The 21,159-nt window shown below is 43.1% G+C and overlaps 1 protein-coding gene across 16 annotated transcripts in view; it reads right to left on the bottom strand.

Annotated features, from left to right (window-relative positions):
* dlg1b (discs large MAGUK scaffold protein 1b) overlaps positions 1-21,159 on the bottom strand; it is a 185,264-nt gene that overhangs the window by 59,180 nt on the left and 104,925 nt on the right. For 5 of the 16 annotated variants that reach the window (XM_049599534.1, XM_049599519.1, XM_049599520.1 and 2 more), the window contains exon 5: positions 15,028-15,180. The exons of 8 other annotated variants lie outside the window; for them this stretch is intronic. In XM_049599534.1, the coding sequence (XP_049455491.1) occupies positions 15,028-15,180 (153 nt within the window). Of the gene's footprint in view, positions 1-7,215; positions 7,851-15,027; positions 15,181-21,159 lie in introns of those variants that run through there. 3 more of the 16 variants (XM_049599535.1, XM_049599532.1, XM_049599533.1) reach the window with 3 other exon arrangements.

Raw genomic sequence — 21,159 nt, 5'->3', positions numbered from 1 at the left:
GGAAACACGAGCAGTCAGACGATCAGACAGGAAGCCAGGTGATGTAAACCAGTGGTTCCCACCTGGTGGGTCCCAGGTCCATTCTAAGGTCCCGTTTATACGACAACGATTTCAACTGAAAACGGTCAACTTTAGTTGCATTTTGGCCGATTGTTTACACGACAGCAGCATTTTGGGTGCATGAAAACGCAACGATTTGCAAACGGGTTCCAGGGTGCAATGTTTTGGAAACACCAGCGTCTCCGTTGTCATGTAAACTTGCAATATGCAGTCCCTCTGAAAACGGAGACTTTTCGCACATGCTCATTAGAGTTCCAGTCACTAGGCATGTGCGAGAAAGTCGACCATCACAACAACAATGCCGAGCTCTGTTTGTGCTGCTCACCCTGTTGAATTCATCAACGCTTCTCCAGTAAAGTGTAGATCTACTGTGGCAACTCCACCTCGTCGCGCTTTAGAAAACTTCTGCGTTTATATGACGACGTTATTGAAACGATCGGAGCCGCAAAATCGAGTAAGGTAAAGCTGCAGTACTGGAGGCTGCAGTTTCAGGACAGCAGTTTTAGGAATGTATAATTTCCGAGCGGAGGCTGCAACCTGAAGTTTATTTTTATTTTTTTGCTATAACCAAATACTACTTTCTTATCAAATAGTTGTAATCAGTGTTGGGCAGTAACATTTTTAATTTGAAGTACAGTGAATATCTGGCGCAGAGCGATCCTCTCCGCTCCTCTCACCCACACTTGAGCACCCGTTCTGGTTTACACAGTGTCGGCACGCCCGGCCTGACCTCCGCGGCTCTCCCTGGATGGATGCTCAAGTGTGGGTGAGAGGAGCGGAGAGGACCGGCAGTAGTAATGTACAGTTACCTGAGCTTCATCAATCAAATTATGCGTTACTGCCCAACACTGCAGCAGGTTTGTAAAAATCACACATTATTTTGAAGTACAGTGAATATCTGGCACAGAGCTTTTATTGTGAAGTGCTGTTTCCTGCTGCAGAGCGAGTGAATAAGAAACAGCTGGTTCACAGTGACAAAAAGTAGCACGACGACACGACCAAACACACGTATGACACTGAATATCTTAAACTGTGTGGACCTTGAACTAATGACTAAGGAGGAATCTGGACCCTGTGGTTGGACCAGCTGGGAACCACTGATCTAGAACACTGTATCTGGAGGTCACGCACCTCATATGTCTGTTATAATCCCTCACTGCTCAGACTACAACTTCAGTCAGTACAGTCAGAGCTGACGCATGAGGTCAGTCTGTCAGTTTACAGCTGGCACACTGAGGAGTTTTACTCTTCACCTTTGTTTTCTCTACTAAATAATCTGTCCCGTTGGTTTGTTTCCAACCTGTCTGATGTCCACGTTCACAGATATTAAATATTCACTTTTATGTTTTTATCACCGACAGAATTGATGTATAAAACTATGAAACCCACTTTAAGGATGGAAATCCAGAGCTAGTTTTGAGTATTGGTTCCAAATTGTCCAATCCATCAGAATCTTGTCCGTCCGAGCTCATAAATTCCTTCTGTTAAGGAAGCATGATGTACATCAGTCCGATAAATTATCAGCTGATAATGGGACATTCTTTATTATTATGCTTTAGATCGTTAAAATAGCCGATAACAGGAAGCCAGACGGCTTTCATTGACTTCACAGAGGCAGCATCTACACACCGACACAGTGGGTGGCGCTACATGTACCTTTAAACTTGGTTTGTGAGCCGCCAATAAACACAGAGAACAACAACTGCAGCATGCCGTCTAGAGGGCGAAACATGTCGCAGTGTGAGATGCACATGAAGACAAGAGGATGGCACCAAGGGTCTGATCTCCATCCACCCGACACCTCACCAGATCAACAAACTTCCTGCAGCTGCTGAACAGCTTAGACGCTGCGCTGAAGGACCGTCTGCAGAGTGTTGTGTTAACAACTTGATTTGGTTCGGTCAGAGCTGTTGAATATTAAATCAGACTTTCTGACCCCACGATATACACTTCTGTTTAAAATACAAACATGTGACATCGTCAGTTATCGGCCATGAGAAGCAGGTTATTATCGGTTACTGTCAGACAGTGTATCCCTTCCTTCTACTGATGCTGGCATGTTTTTCTGACAGTTCAAACAAGGCTCAGACTGGCCATCAGGCAATTTGACAAATGCCAGAGCAACGCCAGCACCAGCAATGTTGGAGGACAAGAGAAAGAAGAAGACCTGCAGGCTGCGGCCCAGGTGATGTTGGAACAGCCCATCTGATTTATGGTTGCACAGTCGTACAGTTGTCAGCAGCCTCCTTTACTGTAAGGCAGGTGCTGTGGTGCCATATGTCATCACCTCCACCTCATGTTGATGCGTCCATGTAACGTCAGAGGTGAAATGGAATTAATCAAAATAAATCAAATAAGACAGAGACGAGTTCAAACGGAAAGTACAAGCAAAATATAATAAAGGATCAAAAAAGGGAAAAGGTGGAGCAGAAAACGTTTTAAGCAAACTGATTCATACATTTTCCCCACAAATACAACATGCTAACGTTATTAGCACAAGCCTGTGGCATTTTACATTGTATAAATTAGCCTAGCAGCTAGCAGAGATTTGCTCTGCTCATATTTCAGCCAGGATAAATCACACACAGTGTGTGGAGGCTTTATTGTCTTCACAATTTATTGTTTCTTATCTGTGAAATTAAAGTAAATCAAAGCTTTGTTTCCACTGAGGTAAATGGTTTCAGCTCACAGAGACAGACAGGAGGTCTGCGTCACTGTGACACTGTGGAGTTACATCTCTGGGGAGGTGCACGTCAGGCTACAGCGCAGTCTCTACATCGACAGAGCCTACGCTGTAGCTACGGCATCGATTCAACGCAGAGGTATAAATTCCGCCTGATCAGGAATCAGTGAAGTAACTGACAAAGATTTGGACTAATCAGCAGAATCTGTAGTGACACTTGTATCAATAAAATCTTCTTGATTCCCCTCCCTGCCTTTAATAAACCAGAATTCTTCTTTGATTTGATGCTACTCTGTGGACATCGTGATAACAAACATGGAGAAATCTTCTCATCCAGAAACCAAAGAGAAAACTGTCAGAGGAAAATAAACGCTGCAAACTGGGGCTCATTCTCACTTTGCTGCATCTCCAGCATTAAAGGAGCATTCGGGATCTTTTTCTATGACCTGAGAGCAGTTTTCAAACTTTTGGCCATCACTCCTCTCGCTCACAGTATTTTATTTTATGATGTTTCACTGTCAGTTTCACAGCAGCGACCTGTGCAGACGGCGACACCAGCAGAGTCCAGCACGGCAGCCACACGAGCAGTGAACAACGCAGATGTACCGAAGCCCAAACATAACTGAAAGACAACACACCAGAAACACCCGCTGCAGCCACACAGTCTGCTCACACAGATACAGTCAGTCGGTCAGAGTGAAGCAGGAAGTCACTCTGTAATCGCTCCCTAATGGATGTTCACAGCTTTGGATAATGACGCTGACATTTCCCTTCTTTCTCACCTCAGATGAGGAGGCTTACATGATATCATTAAAGTGTAAAACATCTGATCAGAAAGAAGCATCACCGACTCACAGGACGTCCAAAAACTATGAAAATAAGACCAAAACAAAACTGTAAAAAAACAAAACTCAATTTCTTCCTCACTCTTCTGTTTAGTCAGTTTGCTTCATGCTGTAAGAATCAGGATCGGCTGAAGTTCATCCCTCCACATTTATGGGAATATTTACAGGAAATTCTGCTTTATTAATTCAACCTGAGGTATAAATGTGGCTCTACTGGTCATGCTATCTTTACAGATTCCTTCTCCGTTAGAAAGATCTGGGGAAGCCTCCAGCTGCTTCCCAAACAAACATGACTATGACTGCAGAGGGCCTAGACCTCGGTCAAGTTGCCAGCTGACCTAATGACCCTTCATATTTATCCACACTAGGGCTGCACCCCGACAGGCAAAAAAAAAAAAAAATAATACTGAAAATAAAAGTCTCTACTGTCCAGTGTTGGTCGTGGAAAACTGCACGATGAGTTTTAGCCATTTATTTCCTTATTTTCTGACACAAACGGACACTAAATGGTATCTGTGTTAAAGTTGGAGGAGGTAGGGTGGGCGCTACGTGTCTGCAGCGACGCCATACCAATACTGGCTGTATGACTGAGTGTGATTGGTTGTCTGTCTCTATGTGTCAGCCCTGTGATAGCCTCTAACCCAGTGTCAGCTGGGACAGGCTCCACCCCCCTGTGACCTCTAACATGATAAGCAGTAATGGAAAATGAATGAATGAATGAAAGATGCTGAGATCACAAAACCTCAGTCATTTATTTTAAAAAAGCAGATTTTAAAAACTGTTTAAAAATGAAGTCAGGTTGTTATCAGCAAAATTCTTGTTCAACAGGTCGCTGAATACCTCTGGGAGTAATTTTACTGCAGCATTCTTACATGTTACATGCTAACAACACGTGAACCCAGGTATCTGACTCCGCCCCCACGTTTTCTCACAGACACAGCCGTACCAGAGCTCTGCAGAGAAGTGACGCATGAAGCTGAGGAACCTTTGAGTACAGCAGGAAGGGTGGAGTTAACCTGTGACGCCTGGACTTCAAGCTCAGAGGATTCATATGTGACTATAACAGGACATTATCTGACAGAGGACAGGAGATGCTGTCAGATATTGTCTTTGCACTGGATTCTGTCTCTTGTCACTAACACTGGAAACATGTTTGGAAACTTTCTTCAATGAGCAGAGATCAGAAACAGAACCTGACTTGTTCTCAGGAACTTTTCTCTGAATCATCTAAAGGTGAAGTCTGTCTGATTTCAGGGGGTTTGGTGGCATTTAGCAGTGAGCTGAATGATCCACAGAGCCTCTTCCTCTCAGATACAATCACACCAGCTGATTTACACCAGTATAAACACTGAATAACACACATCACAAATTCATGTGTGCCGACACAGTCTGGCGTGTCTCTGGGGGCGGCTGGTCCAACACATGCTGATGTCGCTCACCTTTTTCTCAGACAATGTAAAATCCAGGTGTCGGCTGCACAAAGCACCTTGGGTTAAGGTTTTCCTGAGTCTGAGTTAAGGTTTCCTTGAAAAAAAATGTTGCACAAAACATCCTCAAGTCTTCAGGTTTCCTTAAAATGTTTACTTAAGGGTTTAAGATTTTCTCCTTATCTTGGTCTTAAACTTAAGGAATTGCTTAAAGTTTGTTGAACCGTTGCACAAAGAACCTCTCACTCCATCTGAACCGCAACGTGGTTTTATGCAACAGGATCTTTCCAGTCAGTTACTGGTGAGGTGTTTCGTGTAAGCCTTAACTGTCTCACTTAAACTTAAACCTCAAAGTTAAGGTGCTTTGTGCAGCTGGCCCCAGACGTTGAGGAAGTTTTCAGCAGAAGCAGAAATATCCACAGAGGTCGAATCAGATTTGGCCGGTCAACACAAGTATTCAACGATTGTTTGTTTTCATATAAAGTTTTGCAGTTTGCATGAGGCTCAGCAGGGCGCTCAATGTGACACACTGAACTTCCTCTAATGTAGTAAACAAGCTAACAACGCCAACGACAGATCATTTTTTTTGCAGACACTCGACATCAAACAGAAGTCAGACACTGTCATATGAAGTATCTGTGAGATGTGCATTCACCACTCGTGAGCAGAGGAGAGAAGATAATGTTATGTCGGAGCTTTACAGCCCAACGTTTCTCCTCTGTGCCGCTGCATCACGTCCGCAGCTGTGCCAAAGAGTGGTATCAAAGTCAAAGAGCGCTCACTCTGGAGGAAAATCTGGGAAGTTCACTGCACAGCTCACTGAGTGGATGAAGGACAAACAAGCAAACAAAAAATACTGCTGGACCTGAAGCAGTCTCAGTCAACTGAGCGGCGTCTGACTGACGATCCAGGCCTAATTCAAACTGCTAGAAACACTGAATAAAACAGTTTCATGTGACAAATTGGGCTGCTAAAGACACAACAACTAGAGCCAGTGTTTGGTTTGTCTGCTCTGGGCTACTGTAGAAACATGGCGGTGCAGCATGGTGATCTCCTGCTCCCTGTGTAGATATAAACAGCTCATTCTTATTTTCAGCTGATTAAACACTAAAGAAAACACACTGATTAGATTAAATTCCATTTCTGAATCCGACACACTGAAGCTTTAAGATCATCAGAGGAAACATCTGAATTCATATTGAGGACAAAACACATCCAGACTCTTCAGCTCCTCTCGCTTCAATAATTATCGTCGCCTGTCCTCAGCATAAACCTACATTTTGGTGTGTGTGTGTGTGTGCATGTATGGTAACGTGCGTGTTTGAGGCAGTAAACAGGGAGGCGTTAGGGTAGTGCTGCGTGTCAGGAGCCTGGAGGTTGCTAGGCAACGCCGGGGAAGGCATGTGCTACTGCAGGGGTTCCTCACATCTGCCCAGAACATGATGCTGCTGTTTATGCAGGTAAATCTCTCCACGTCGACACGCAGGCTTTTATTTATATATTTAAAGAAAAAAAAAACAGCTGCACAGGTGTGACAAAAACCAACACCTGACTTCAACAGAAACACTTCCTGCGTCTGAGACGAGGGAGAATCCAGCCCGTTGCTGTTATGATCCGATACAGCTGCTGAAAGCTCTGGAACATTCACACTGATTCCTGAACATTTGGCGACACTCAGCGCGATCTCCTGTTTAGATCTAACGACCTGCTCGCAGCCGCTGCAGCCTTATCAACAAATCACCTCCAACGCCACAAACACACAGCGTCCTCATGTTTACACTGCGCCTCTATTCATCTCCTGATGGTGATAAAAACAAATGACTGGGATATGGGACCGTGGATGAGGGCGTTTCTGGATCTGCGGCGAGGAACTGAACCAGATGTGAAGGTTTCTGCATGAATCCTGATCCACCACATGACGCAGCAGCAGCAGCAGCTCCTGTTGCAACTTTTCCACATCTGCCTCATCCAGCAGCGTCACATCCACAGCAGACGGACCGATCAATACATTTACAACACACACACACACACACCAGTGCATGATGGTATGTATACACGCTGCACACACACGTTGTAGAAAATGACTCACGCTACACGGTGCAGCGGTGCAGCACCTCCCCCTCCCTCCTCACCTTTATCAAGATTTATTTTCTTATGGGTTTGTGGGGGGGGCGGAAGGAGGGGGAGGGGGGTGACCTACCAGGAGGCGCCGGTGGAGCCGCTTGGTTCTCCTCAGGGTGCCCATGATGCGGCGACCCATCTTTTTGGCGTACCACACAGAGTTGAGCATGCTGCTTGTTGCTGCTGCTGCTGCTGTGCTGAAGGTGGAGGTGGAGGTGGTGTGTCGCCTCCTCTGCGCCTCGTCTCGCTCCTGCTGCAGGCTGCGGGGTGGCGGAGGTGGTGCTGGCTGGAGAGCAGACGATGGGAGGGGGGCTTCACTCCACCTTGTGTCCCCCCCTCCTCCTCCTCCTCCTCCTCCTTCTCCTGCTTCTCCTCCTCACAGACACAAACAGGGAGGCTGCAGAGATGGAGGAGCTGGTGGAGGTGACCAGATGCTGCTTCCAGGAGGGGAGCGACGGAGTAGAGAGGAGACACGCCGAGGTCGTCCTCCTGCTGTCAGTTATGAACGGCAGCGGCGGCAGTAGACGGCAGGCGTCAGACTCTCGGACTTGACGGCAAAAAGAGAGAGAGGCGCCTCCGGGGGCGGATTAACCTGCCGGGGTGAGAGAGCATGGCGTAGCAGGCGGAGAGAGCGCAGCCGGTCGGCCAGCCTCCGTCTGTCTGAAGCAGACAGCAACAACAGACTGCAGGGCTGACGAGAGGACGGCTGTGTGTGTCTGAGTGTGTGTGTGTGTGTTTAAAGAGAGCGCAGGCAGAGAGGAAGTTAGTCCTCTGATCTCTTTTCTCTGCAGTCTGGAAACCTCACGCAGCTCCTTCCTCCTCCTCCTCCTCCTCTTCCCTCCTCCCTCCTGGTTCTCTGTGGGTTTGGTCCAGCTGACCTCTGTCCTACTTCAGTCCTCACACTTCGAGTCCCCTCTCAGATGTGAGTCAGCTGGGGGAAAACTCACGCCCGAAAAATGCTGAGTTATCGCGGCAGTGACGGACAGTGTGGAGATCTGTGATGTGTGGAGCGACTGTCGCGACCACTGATTCAATCCAGAGGAGTTCTTTAAGAGAGCTCAACGTTAGTGACTTTACTAGTTAGTTAAAACAGTCTGAACGCAGCTCTGGAGGCGGAGATAATCACACAAATATATATTAAAAAAATTAAATAAAAATGAAAGTATAATCAAAAATACAGCCACAAGCAGCGACTCTGGGGTTCAAGCCAGCACGGACCTTTAAAACTTGAAAGCTGCGAAGGATCAAGACCTTTGAGTGTATGACGCCTGCGTTTAAGATAACCAACAGGTTTTATGATGATCGGACGGATGCTCATTCATGTACGTCCAAATCTCTACCGGGCCACACTCTTCTTTGGAAACAACGTCACTTCCAGTTGGTCAATTATAGAAACAAATCCTATAGAAAAGTTTGGTGACGTTTGAACAAAGTGTCATTAATTTATGGACGCATTTTTTGAAAGGCCAAACTGGTGGCGCCCCCTATTGACTAATTACACATTATTTAACACACATGGTTCAAACATTATTATTTAACATATCTGCAAGTTTTGTGATCATTGGACGAAACATTTCTAATTGATTCTGATTTGTAGCCACGTCAGGGTTTTTTTTTTGCATTAGTGGCGCCTCCTAGTGGTCGATTCCGATGAAACTTTCAGGTTATGTTGCTCGTACCTTTTTTGAAAATTCCTGCAGTTTTTGTGATGATTGGCTCAACGGTTGTGGAGTTAGGTCTATTTATGTGCTGAGCCACGCCCCCTCTACAGTTCATTGGTTGATATCTAAATACAACGAGACATCAACAAGCCTTTGACGAGGTTCGTCCAACAGAGTCTGTCAGGGACGATGTTTTCCTGTAGTCTGACCCTGAAGTTAGCGTCGCCCTGGTTCCCTCGTCTAAAAGACTTTGGGATTTTTCCACTGGATTTTGGATTATTAGAAAATAAACTCTGTGACGAACAAACGTTTATGAAACTTGGTGTTGTTCAGTAAGATAATCTTCACTAATGAACACCACTTTATGATTATTGGAGCCTAAATGTCATCAGATCTAAAACACTGAGATTTAAATGAAAAACACTACGGTCACATGACTTAATGTCGCCGATGTAACAGGTTCGTGTTCGGCGTGATGATGTTCTGAAGTCTCATTTAGCCTCTTGTTAGCAACTGTCTTTTTTAAGACACGTAGAAGCTTCAAAGTTCACGAGTGAGTACTGACTTCAGCTTGTGTTGACCTCAGACCTTCTTTCAGACATGTAAAACAAAACCTCACTGACTCTGATAAGAGGGAACTGTGAGTGGTGACATGCTAACTCATCTCTGGGGCGCTCTACAGTCATCCACAGACAGATCGGACCTTCGCTTCAGGAGGAGGGGTCAACAATGTGTTTTTCAAAAAATTCAAAATGGTAGAAAATCTAGGTGAGACTTTTTCATAGAGCACACTGAGCTGAACACGTGCGTCAAATTTCAAGTCAGTCAGATCTATAGTGTGAGAGGTGTGGTCTTCCCAAAATTGTTTTTTGGGGCTCGATCATAGCGCCCCCATCTGACTGATTTGAATCAAATTTTAGAGCAGAATTTGCAGACAACATCCGATCACTGGTGAAAAAATCATGTGTCTATGATGTTCCATCTTACAGGGATTTGCAGAAACATTCGTGAAGAAGGAAGAAAACAACAGATTTTCAGCTCTTCAGACTTGAACCAGAACAAATTCCTATCAGCTGCGATCACGTACCCGCACGCACTGAACAGTTCATCAGCTGTCCTTTGACTCAACGACAATCTTTTTTGTTGGTTTCAAAACATCTCGCCAAAGGACTGCAGTTGTAAATGTGCCAGCTGACTATCACTGGCACATTTACAGAAATGTTGATTAATGTGCGCTGTCCTTATAAAACTAAATAAATCTAAATAAATCAACAAAATCTTGTGCAAGTCTGTGGTTGGCCACTCCCACTGCCACGCCCCCTTTTAGCCAACTGGCATGACTACAAACACACACTTGACCTCCATACCAAAATTCCAGCTTCATAGAGTATAAACTGGCTGCTAAAGTAGTGCTGGACGGTAAACCATTTCATCCAGTCCCCACCTGGTACTGCCAGTTCACCTCCTGAGTACTGCCGAGGTGCCCTCCTTCTTGTGTCAGGAGTCCATCAAATATAAAATCATTTTAGTATCATCCTGTTTATACTGAAGGCTCTGATTACTGTCGATTAAGACTGTTTCTTGCAGCTGCTAGTTTCCTTAAATTCAATATCTAAATAATCACATTTGTGAGGCGGACATGGAGTATATTGTATTTTCTACTGCCATCACCCAGAGAGGAAGCAGTAATGTTAACAAACGAGACCGACTGAGCAACACACACTGCAGCAAATTAACTCTCCTCAGTCTGTTTCTCTTCAGAGGCTTCCCCATTATTTTGTTCCTCCCATACAGACAGGAGACTTTAAGATGCTTTCAAATCAATTCATTGATGCAATTAAGTTTTTAAAGGCTGCAGAAAATGAACTATTCAATAAAACGTAGTACTATCATCCTATTCTGGTCGACGCACCCTCACTGTGACCTCGTCACATGTCCACGTTTGGTCATGGACTTTCCACGTCCACATATGACGTCCAAGGTACCCTGGGTGTGTTGGTTGTTGACGTTCTGGGACGCCGTGTCAACTTCAGCCTGTTACATGCATTGTCTGTTTTCAAAATACACTTCTGTTTTCACAGGAAATGTACAGTTTGATACAGTCTCTTTCAAAATAAAAGCACTTCGTTGGTTCTACACAGCGAATTTACGATTTTTTCCTTCATCAACAAATGCCACACACACGTGGTTGGGACTTTTGTCACCTTAACTTTCGTTGTTGTTTCCCCCCGACGCCAACAGGTGCTGTTAAACAATAACATGACCGCCTGCGTATCATGCCAACATGAAAGGACGGCTTTTTTCATCAGTGTCTAACTCAGGACGTCACTGACCAAGCGTCGGTATTTGACGACTTTGCAGCGAGACTGTGTTGTTCCAGTTAAATATCACGGTATACAATCATCCGACTGGTCTGACTGGTTTCAAAGCTCAGGTAAGTACTTTGGCTGTAAGGTTGAAGGCTAAAGGGAACTGGACATGAGCTAAACTGCACGCAGGTACAATAATCTGTAAGCTATGTTTAAAAGAAGCAAGTAGTCCCACAGTGAGAAAAATAAATCATGTACAGAAATAAAACATTTTGATTATTTGACACCAATAATTGTTTTTTCATCAAATCGTAACTGAATCAAATCGTGAGCTGAATTCCCACCTCGAATGGCAAGTAAGAGAAAAATTTACATTATATTTACAATGGCAGATATTTTCTTTGAGTGGAGCGAGGACCAGTCCTCGAGCCTCTTACATTAACTGAGTTTTGTATTATGGGTTGTTTGTAGATTTAATATTGTGACGACTTTCTTTAAGTCTATTTACAAACAAACATTTTCCTTATATATTTTTTAAGTCAGTCCTTTTTAAAGTTTTTTTATTCGCCAACTTTAACCTACAGGAGTTCTGCTGCAGAAATAAATTTCTAACGAGGGAAAATTAATTTACGGTGTCTCCCGACATTTTTACTGCCGAAACAAACCAGAGACCGAATCATCTGTCAAGCTGCCAAAAACTGCCAAAGTCACAGAATGTCACGATGAGGAGCTCAACGAGAGACAGTCTGTTAAATACTGACAGCCAAAGGAAATCATTCTGATGTCCAGACGTCTGACGGCAGAGTGTTCGAGCACTTCAAAAACAAATTTAAACAAGCTATGAAAACGTAGGATTTGTGTTTTCTGAAAAGGCTTCAAAGACGATCTCTGAGCTAACAGAAGTTCAACAGTACGACTGGTTGTGTCTTTTCTTCAAATACATGTTTTACAAAAAACTGGTGCAGAAGAAAGGTGGGTCAGAGCGCTTCTATTCCCTGAGCTGTTTCCTTAAAATTAGCATGACTCTTCTTTGGAGACAATCTTGTGGAGTCCTTTAAACCGTCTGAACGTAAACACATGAAACAAGAAAACACGTTCTGCTATTCCCAGACTTTCCCTGCCTGGAACACACACCCCAAAACATCCCATGATTTCCCTGAAATTCCAGGACTGTCTGGAACCCTGCTGGCTATAAATAGAGCTGGTGTGTCCTCCCAGCATCCTTTGCTGCAGCTGGGAATGAAGCGTAGCAGAGATGAGACGATGGAGAAGAAGCATTAGTGACAAGTCATTTCATGGCCTCTGAGTCTTTGTCTTGGTGATAAACACACATCAGAGCTGCTGTAAATCTTTTTGTTGGGGACGAACAGGAGCCGCCCCCCCCCCCACCCTGTTACATAGAGCCTCACTAAATCTGCCCTTGTCCTTCTCGGCAGGTTCAACCCCCTCCTCCTCCTCCATTTTCCTGCCGTCAGGATTTTCTTTGTCGGCATTCATCTCCTGTGTTGCCATGGCGCTGCTGAGGACAGCGAGCGAGAGGCGGAGAAAGAGATGAAAAAATGAAAGGAATAATAATTAAAAAAAGGAGTGTACAGTACGTCCTCCCAGCCTTCAGTGTCTTTGTGGGATGTGAGGATCCATTCATTGCGTTATCGCAGCGGAGGTGTTGGAGATAGCTGCCTGCTGACGTCAGGCCGGGGACGGGCGCCCGCCGCACATCAAACGTGGAGGAAACAATGAAGAGCAGGATGTGGAGATTTCTCCACTGTGAGCAGAAACCTCACCGACTGCAGCCAAGTGACAGTGTGGAGGTGGAGGTGGAGGTCCTGCCCTGCTGCTCTCTGTTTAGTCTGATGTGAAGAACGACAGCCAGTGGAGGAATGTAACTAAAAGTACATTTACTCAAGTAATATCTTTAAAACTCCAGTGTGTCGGATTAAAGTGAACATCATATAATCAGTGTGTTTTCTTTAGTGTTTAATCAGCTGATAATAAGAATCGTTGTGTTTCTGTTACCTCAGAATGAGATGTTTATGTCTACATACGGAGCAGGTCCTCGTCTATGAGTTTACACTGTTGCACAGCCGTGTTTCTACAGTAGCCCAGAACGGACAAACCAAACACTGACTCTAGATAGGACCATTCATGTTTTTGGGTCATGAACACTGAAGGAAATCTAACCTGAAGTTTCAGCTGGTTGCATCCTGCAATCTTCACCTCTAAATAAGGCTGCGTATCGTCACCGATTTCCTGATTCGATTCAAATCAATCTGTTGTCCCTAATACAACCAATAACAAAAGGGCACAAGTATGAAATAACAATGAAATGTACAGACCCTTTTAGAGCCGACGTCTTAAAATGTGTTTGTCTTGTTGTGTTATTGGGAGCCAGAATAGAAGGAGTCATGGCTCAAAACCAGCCGCCACTGCCCGTCAACAAAAACAAAGACAACTATGGTTAAATGTGATAAGACCAAAGGACTGGACGGAGGCCATCATCAAAAATGCTCACATGTGCAGCGCACACTTCATATCAGGTTAGGGAAAAAGTATTTCCTGTTGTAGGGATGAATAAGGTTATGTGTATTAAGGGTTATCATGTCCACCTCATCAGAAACTGGGGAGGGATTAAGAGGAAGATTGGATTTCTCTGCAACGCTAACTTTTTAGCACATTAGCTAACGTTAGCTTCCATAGCAAAACAAACAAGTGTGGTCCTCCTTTGTAAGATTGGCTTCCTGTGACATCATCCATCCACTGAGTGAGAGCATACGGGTCGGCCAGTCTGGTCCCGTTGGTCAGTGTTTACTTATTCAAGTAACACTGGCGGTCCCGGAGAGTGAGTGACCTGACATGGTGCGTTGGTAAATTCAGTCTGACGCTCTACACTAAAATGAGAGCCCTGTTGGTGGAAGAAACGCAGCGTTATATTTCTACATGAATGAACCAACGGTTAAGTTAATCACACATTCACTCCGCTCGGCGCTCTGCTGCTCCGTCTCCACAGACAGAGTGTCCAGAGTGCGCTCTGCCACTCTGAGAGTTGAGCCCCCTGTGGTGGCTTTCAGCGCCACCCCAGCCTGGTGTCGGTGTCACGACACTACATTGTCTGCCACTTCAACACCAGCTAAATGTCTAGGATCCACACATTCACTACAACAAACTAGAATCACCGCCTCGACGTTGTGAGCCTCCTCAAACCAGTCAGGTTTCTCTTCTAGTTTCCATCCCTGTCTGTCCATATGGAGCCATGACAATTGACAATGCCTCAAATACTGCATTCAAAAGAATGAGACAGACGCAAGGCCATAGTGACATTGACCTTTGACCACCAAATTCTATTCGATTACTCATAAATCCAAATGGACGTTGATGCCAAATTTTGAAGGAATTCCCTCAGGGTGAAATATCGTGTTTACAAGAAAGAGGCAAAACAAGACAGTGACCGTGACCTTTGACCACCTTAATCTAGTCACTTCATTGTTGAGTCCAAGTGGACGTTTGTGCCAAATTTTAGGGATTGAGATCAGTACATTGTTGAGTTGATTGTCAAAACCTGACGTTTGTGCCAAATTTGAGAAAAGTCCTTTAAGGCCTTTTTGAGATATTGCATTTACCAGAATGAGACAAACCTAGTCCCTCAAGGTGTTCTTGAGATATCATATTCAAGAGAATGAGACAGACCATGTTACAGTGACCTTGACCTTTGACCCGCAAAATCTAATCAAGTCATTGTTGAATCCAAGTGGACGTTTGTCCAAATTTGAAGGAATTCCTTCAAGACATATGTGGTGTTTATGAGAATGGGACAGACGGACAGATACCAATATGATTTTTTTTTTTTCCCAACAGTACTACAATGACACTTAAATTTGTGGTACCATGACAACATCCCAGCGTGGGTGGGGAGGGGGGTTTTACCTGGATTGGGGGGTAGGGGTTGGAGGAGCAGGAGGGGAGGGGGCTGTCCTCGCCGTGGGTATAGAGGGTGGAGGACGAAGGGGAGGGGAGCTCCGGGAGGTGCTGCTGTCCTAACGCTGAGGAGCCGTCAAAGATGCACTCCAGAGATGCTACCTACAAGAATACAAGGAGGAGGAGGAGGAAAGACGGAGTCTCGCGAAGGTCAAAATACAGAAAAGGCAAAGCAGGAGAGAGACAGTTCATCCTTACAGAGGTCAGACAGAGAGGAGACAGAGTGAGGATGAGCGAGAGGACGGACAGAAATGTTTTACACAGACGTCCAGAAACAGGTTCTGCGTTTACACTGAAGAGCAAAGTAACACGAGCTGCAACCATTGATCGACTAATTGATCCACACAAAATTCACTGGTAATTATTCTGATCATAGAATAATCCTGAAAGTATTTTTTAATAAAAAAGAAATCCAAACATTTGCTGGTTTCCTGCGTCTTTAGTCTGAGAGTCTGGTGAGTTTTTGTGTCACACATGATCATTAACTAAACAACTTTCTTTCTTCCCTATTTTAATTTAATTAATTGGTAGAAAGATTATATGACAGGAAGAAGAGGAGGAAGGAGAAGGAGAAGGCGACAAGAAGGAGACAAAGATGAGGATGATGAAGAAGACAACATAGGAGAGGATGAAGAAGACGATGAGACAAAAAGACAATGTCAAATGTCAAAAGAAAATGACAGAGACGATTAAGAAGAAGGTGAAGAAAAGGAAGACAGAAAAAGACAAAGTACAAGTAGACAACAAAGACAAAGAGAAGAAGACAAAGAACAAGAAGACAACTAAGAAAAGAAGCCAAAGACGAAGGAGACAGAAAACAAGAACCAAAATGATTTAAAAAAAAAAGACAGAAGACAAAGACATACGAAAAAGGCAAAGATGATTAAGAAGACAGAAGACAAAGACAAGGGAAAGGATGAAGACAGATGATTAAGAAGAAGAAAAAGACAAAGATGATTAAGAGACAAACACAAGGGATAAGAAGACAAAGATGAAGATGATTAAGAAGACAACACAGGAGAGGACGAAAACAGAAGACAATGAGACAAAGAAGAAGAAAGAAGAGAAAGACATTATAAAAGACAAAGATGATTAAGAAGGAGAAGCAGAGGAAGACAAAGAAGACAAAAAACAAAAATGAAGATCAAGACAGAAGACAAAGACAAGGATAATGAAGAAGAAGAAGACAGACGAAGAAGAAGAAGAAGACAAAGACGAGGATGGTGAAGACAAAGACAAAGGAGAAAAAGATGAAGACGACTGGCAAAAACAAGAAGGACGACAAGCGGAGCTGCCTGGACCCATAAAAGGAGTCTAACAGAGTGTTCGACGACCAAAGTTGTGTCGGCCATGTTTACCTTCTCCTGTTATCATGACAATCAGCCAAGCCAGTATTAACAAGAAGGTGAAACTAATTAATTACCTAATTAATGAAGGGACAGAAATTGAGAGGAAAAAGTCAGCAACACAGTGGCAGAGTGTCGAAGAAAGAGAAAGAGAAGAAGAGTCAGAGGACGGAGAGGACGGAGAGGACGTGACGGAGTTGGACCTTGATGGGATGTAACACAGACAGACTAGCTGATAGCTAATGGCGCTATCAGAGTCCTGAGGAGCTACTGAGCCTGCTATTGGACGGCTGGTCCCTCTGACCCCTCCCACTGATTGACACTTGGACAGGTGGAGTGGAGGAACCGGGGAGCAGACTGGAAACCAGTTCGACAAACTGGCTGCTGCTGACAGGTGGTAGTGTGTTGAACCAGATCCAACCTCAAGGAGTCAGCTGACTACCAATGTTTTAGTTCTTTTGATTTTTAGATATAAAGAAATGTGAGACGTCACACATGACATAAGAAGGTCGAGCTGTCACAGCAACGTTTATCTATAGCTGAGTATATTTTTGAGAGAGGTGTAGAGGTTAAATTTGGGTTTTAATTAGTGTTAAATGAGCTTTAAAACTTTCAGCACAGAAACCATTTAAATGTCAAAACTTTCTGCATTTCCTTTCATTTCAGCATTCGGCACTGACACGTATTTTCCACAGGAAATGCATTTTATAGTTACGTTTTTGATTGCCTAAAGATTTTTAAGACACAGTGACACAAAAAATAAGTTCTACTCCTGTCTCTGTGACAGAAGGTTCTGTTAGGGTTAGGGATGCACAATAATATCGACCAGAATCGACCAACATGCTTTTTCTTTTTTTGTACAATGTATGAATATTACATACGTTGAAAAACATTATATTTCATGTCTCCATCTGCTGGAGGGCCGTCACACTAAGAGCATGCATGTATAATATGATGTTAATTACTCCACAGATTTTGTTGTTGTTGTTTTACATCGGCATGTCAGATATTGACAAAAAAATCCAATATCTTGTATCCCTAATTAAGATTACGATCGACTTTATCCTGTTAAATATGAGTCGAAATGACTCACTAAACTCGCCCATCCTAGTTTGTCTACAGGAAATCACACATTTAAATTTAATCTTTTTTAAGTCCTTTTCAAGATCTGATTGTCTTACGTTCAAGCATCGCAGGTGTAAAAGTGAGTAGTTTATATTTGGTCCTTTGCAGTGGAAGGTTTTATATGTGAGTTAGATTCATCTACATTTCGTCCACAGGTCAGTGGAAATATAAAGCGAAACAACAGTATGAAGTTTGGTGGAAGGTTTAAAGATTTCAACTCACTCTGACAAAAACAAATTGAGTCTTTAAACTGAAAATCTCGCACACTGCTCTCGTTCAGCTTCACACCTTGGAAATGGAGAAATTAATAAATTCTGTTCAAAGACTGAGGTGCATCTGCAAATATCTTTCTTCAGTAAAAAATAATGATAAATAAAATATGATGAAAATGTTTTGGGGAATTATGACCTCACAGATTCAAATTTAAGACCATTTAATGACTTTTATACTTGATATTTATTTTTAAAAGTGAATTTATGCCGTTGTCAGGCTGATTAAGAATCAGACACGCTCGTCTGCTCGTCACATGAAACTGACCTTGTGACCTTGTCAGCTGAGCAACATGTTCGAAACTGTTGTCGTATGATGATGTTTCCTCTTTGTTTTCTTTTCCTCCTTGAACATTTAGTTAGTTACTTTACGATTGTGTCTTCACTAAAACCGATCAGGCAAATATTAATAATAAATTGTATGACTTCACAGAATATTTCTGTATGTTTTGCTCATTCCTGCACAAACTGTTCATTTTAAAACAGATATAATGTACTTTTTATATTTTGTTCATATTTCTATTTGACATTTTTCTACTCTATATTCATGTTTGTCTTCTAGTTGAATTCATTTTTATTTTATCTTACTATGTTTATAGTTTTTTTGCACTTAAACACAACGGAAAATTCCCTGAATGTGAAAACCTACTTTGCAATAAAGCTGATTCTGATCTTTTCACTGCTGAAGCACTTTAATATTTGTTCTTTAGTCTTACAGAAATATAATATATATAGTCATCAGGTCTGAATTCAGCCGTAAAACATAAATAGCAATGAATAGATTGTAGATTATTTTAATATGAACTGAACAGTAAATCCAGAAGCTGTGAATCCTCCCTCAGACGTCAGTCCGTCCGAACACCACACGGTGGCAGAAGAGCTCCACCGTGCAGTCCTGTTTATCCACCGTTAATCTGATCTCATCTACTCTGTTACCATGACCACAGCAGCGTGAAAATGTTTAAACCGCTGTGAAATATCAGATCTCAGCTCGTCTGCAGATTGGATTAATCAACTCCAAACACAAACCACAGATACAGACCGAGAGTCTGGGGGTTTTGGGATGTTTGTTTTGCTGCAGGGACACAGACGACCTCACAGACCAACTGAGACTAAAGTCACCACAGATTAATTATGTCTTTACTTTGGTATTAATATGATCATATACTGATGGAAATCACCGGCTTAAAAATAATAAGTCTGTCAGCCACTACATTAAAAGGTTCAATAAACCTTTTTTTTTTTAATACATTCATGTTCACCTTTTTATATTTTTCAACCTCTTTTGTTTTCCTTTACTTTTGAGAAGATCACAAAAAACACTTTATTTTTTACTTAAATCTCTCATAAAACATTTTTAATAGAACTGCATTAAATGGAGTTATATAAAAATACTATACAAACAAAATACATAAACAGAGGGATCTAAGAGGCCTGAAACTCCACAGTGAATCTTTATCATCTACACTCTGTTTTTAATTCGTGCTTTATTTTAATTTATATTTTTACATTTTCTTGGATTTACATCTTTGTGCGAAGGACAAGTTCTTTGTTTTATTTTATTTTTGTAAATTTGTTTTTGTGCTCCATAAATAAAGTTATTATTATTTTAACATCATTACCTTGCCAAGAGCAAGGTTGCAAATTATGCTTATTATTAGTATTACTAGTTTTTCCCCCCATTAACAAATGCCTAGTTGGTTAAATGTAAAAAAAAAAAAAATAAATAATAATAATAATAATGATGATGATGTCATATGTCCATCACAGGTCCCAAATTATGAACTGAAGTCCTGAAATATTTTTATTTTATTTTATTTATTTAAAGGTAATTCAGAATTCTGTCAGCAAAGTTTTAGGACTTTTTTAAATTTAGATTATTTCTTTTTTTAAGGATGATTTAGAGCCGAGCAGCAGAGGAAGAATCATCCTGGCTTTTAGTCTCTGGGTCAAACTCCCAAAACACTGAATCCAACATTTCCCATAATGCAATGAGAGCCTCCCTGCCCGGTAAACAGCCTCGTCTTTGAAAATCCACACCTCCAGTTTGTAACACAGACTGTGGTTTAGACACAGAAGTGTTTTCCTGCAGGCCAAGGAGGACGAACCATCACCACTGAACTGGTACAACTGGGTTAAACCTCACATGGATCCAGTTCACACTGACATGAGACACGGCTGAACATGACAGCGTGGTCAGAGCAGCGACAGACACAAACACAGCAGCAGCTGACGGTGACAGCATGGAGGACGGCATGAACGGGAAGTCATGTGACGGTGGGACGACGCCAAATTCTCCAGGTTGAGCTTCCAGGAAAATCTGGTACTGCTCTGGTTTTAATAAACATGCGGACATGAGGACACCGGGATGCTCGCGGCGTCTGAGACCAGTTAACAAGCTGAGAGGAATACGCTCACAGCGGCCGTTACAGGAAGGAGCAGTTAAAAATGAAGCAGTAGAATATTTTACAGGCTGTGTTTGGAGTAACTGCACCACAACTGTCCTGAGGTCACGAGAGCAGCAACAGTCTGAGTCTGACCCGACAGCTCAGTCACAGAGTGGATCAGAAAAGTGTTGAACAGGTCAGTCTGTCAAGACGATTTCCTCAAAGTCTGAAACATCGTTCAGATTTTTGTTCCTTTTGATCCGGTTAGTTTTGGTTTCACACCGATAATGATTCGAGCGCACTTAAGAACTCTACACAACAAACCTACGTCCCGTCACCTATGTCCCATCTCTACATCCTGTCATCAACTTGGTCCGGCTTTTGTCGCCCATGCCCCGTCATCACGCCTGCATCCTGTTGTGATTATGTTGTCGTCACTGCCTGCGTCCCATCACTGTTGCCTGTATCCTGTCATAATCATCTACATCCCATCATTGAAGCCTACATCCCTCATGATCTTCTACATCCCTTCATGACTACCAACGTCTTTGTCCCATCATCGCTGGCTACATCTTGTTGTGATCACTTACATCACATCGTCCTTGCTGCCTACATCCCGTTGCTATTGCCTTTATCTTGTCATGATGTCCTACATCCCGCCGTCGTTGCCTACTTTTGTGCAATCCCCTACATTCCATCGTTGCCTACATCATGTCGTAATAGCCTACATCCTATTGGCTACGCCTACCTCCTGTCTCCTGGGTTGTCATCCATGCGCCGTCTACGTGGCCTACATCTTGTTCTGATCACGTACAACCTGTCACGATCGCCTACATACCGTTGTCATCAGCTACTTGAGCTGCGTCTCTCTGTACTTGACATTTGGTTGGTTTGTAAAGTCCGGACCAGGTCTGTGTGAGAGGCCCTCTAATGCCAAATATGGCTCCACATTTA

Source organism: Epinephelus fuscoguttatus, linkage group LG15 (assembly GCF_011397635.1).
Source record: "Epinephelus fuscoguttatus linkage group LG15, E.fuscoguttatus.final_Chr_v1".
NCBI classification, from domain to species: Eukaryota; Metazoa; Chordata; class Actinopteri; order Perciformes; family Serranidae; genus Epinephelus; species Epinephelus fuscoguttatus.
The sequence above is the reverse complement of the archived record's forward strand: the minus strand, read 5'-3'. Positions and strand labels throughout refer to the sequence as shown.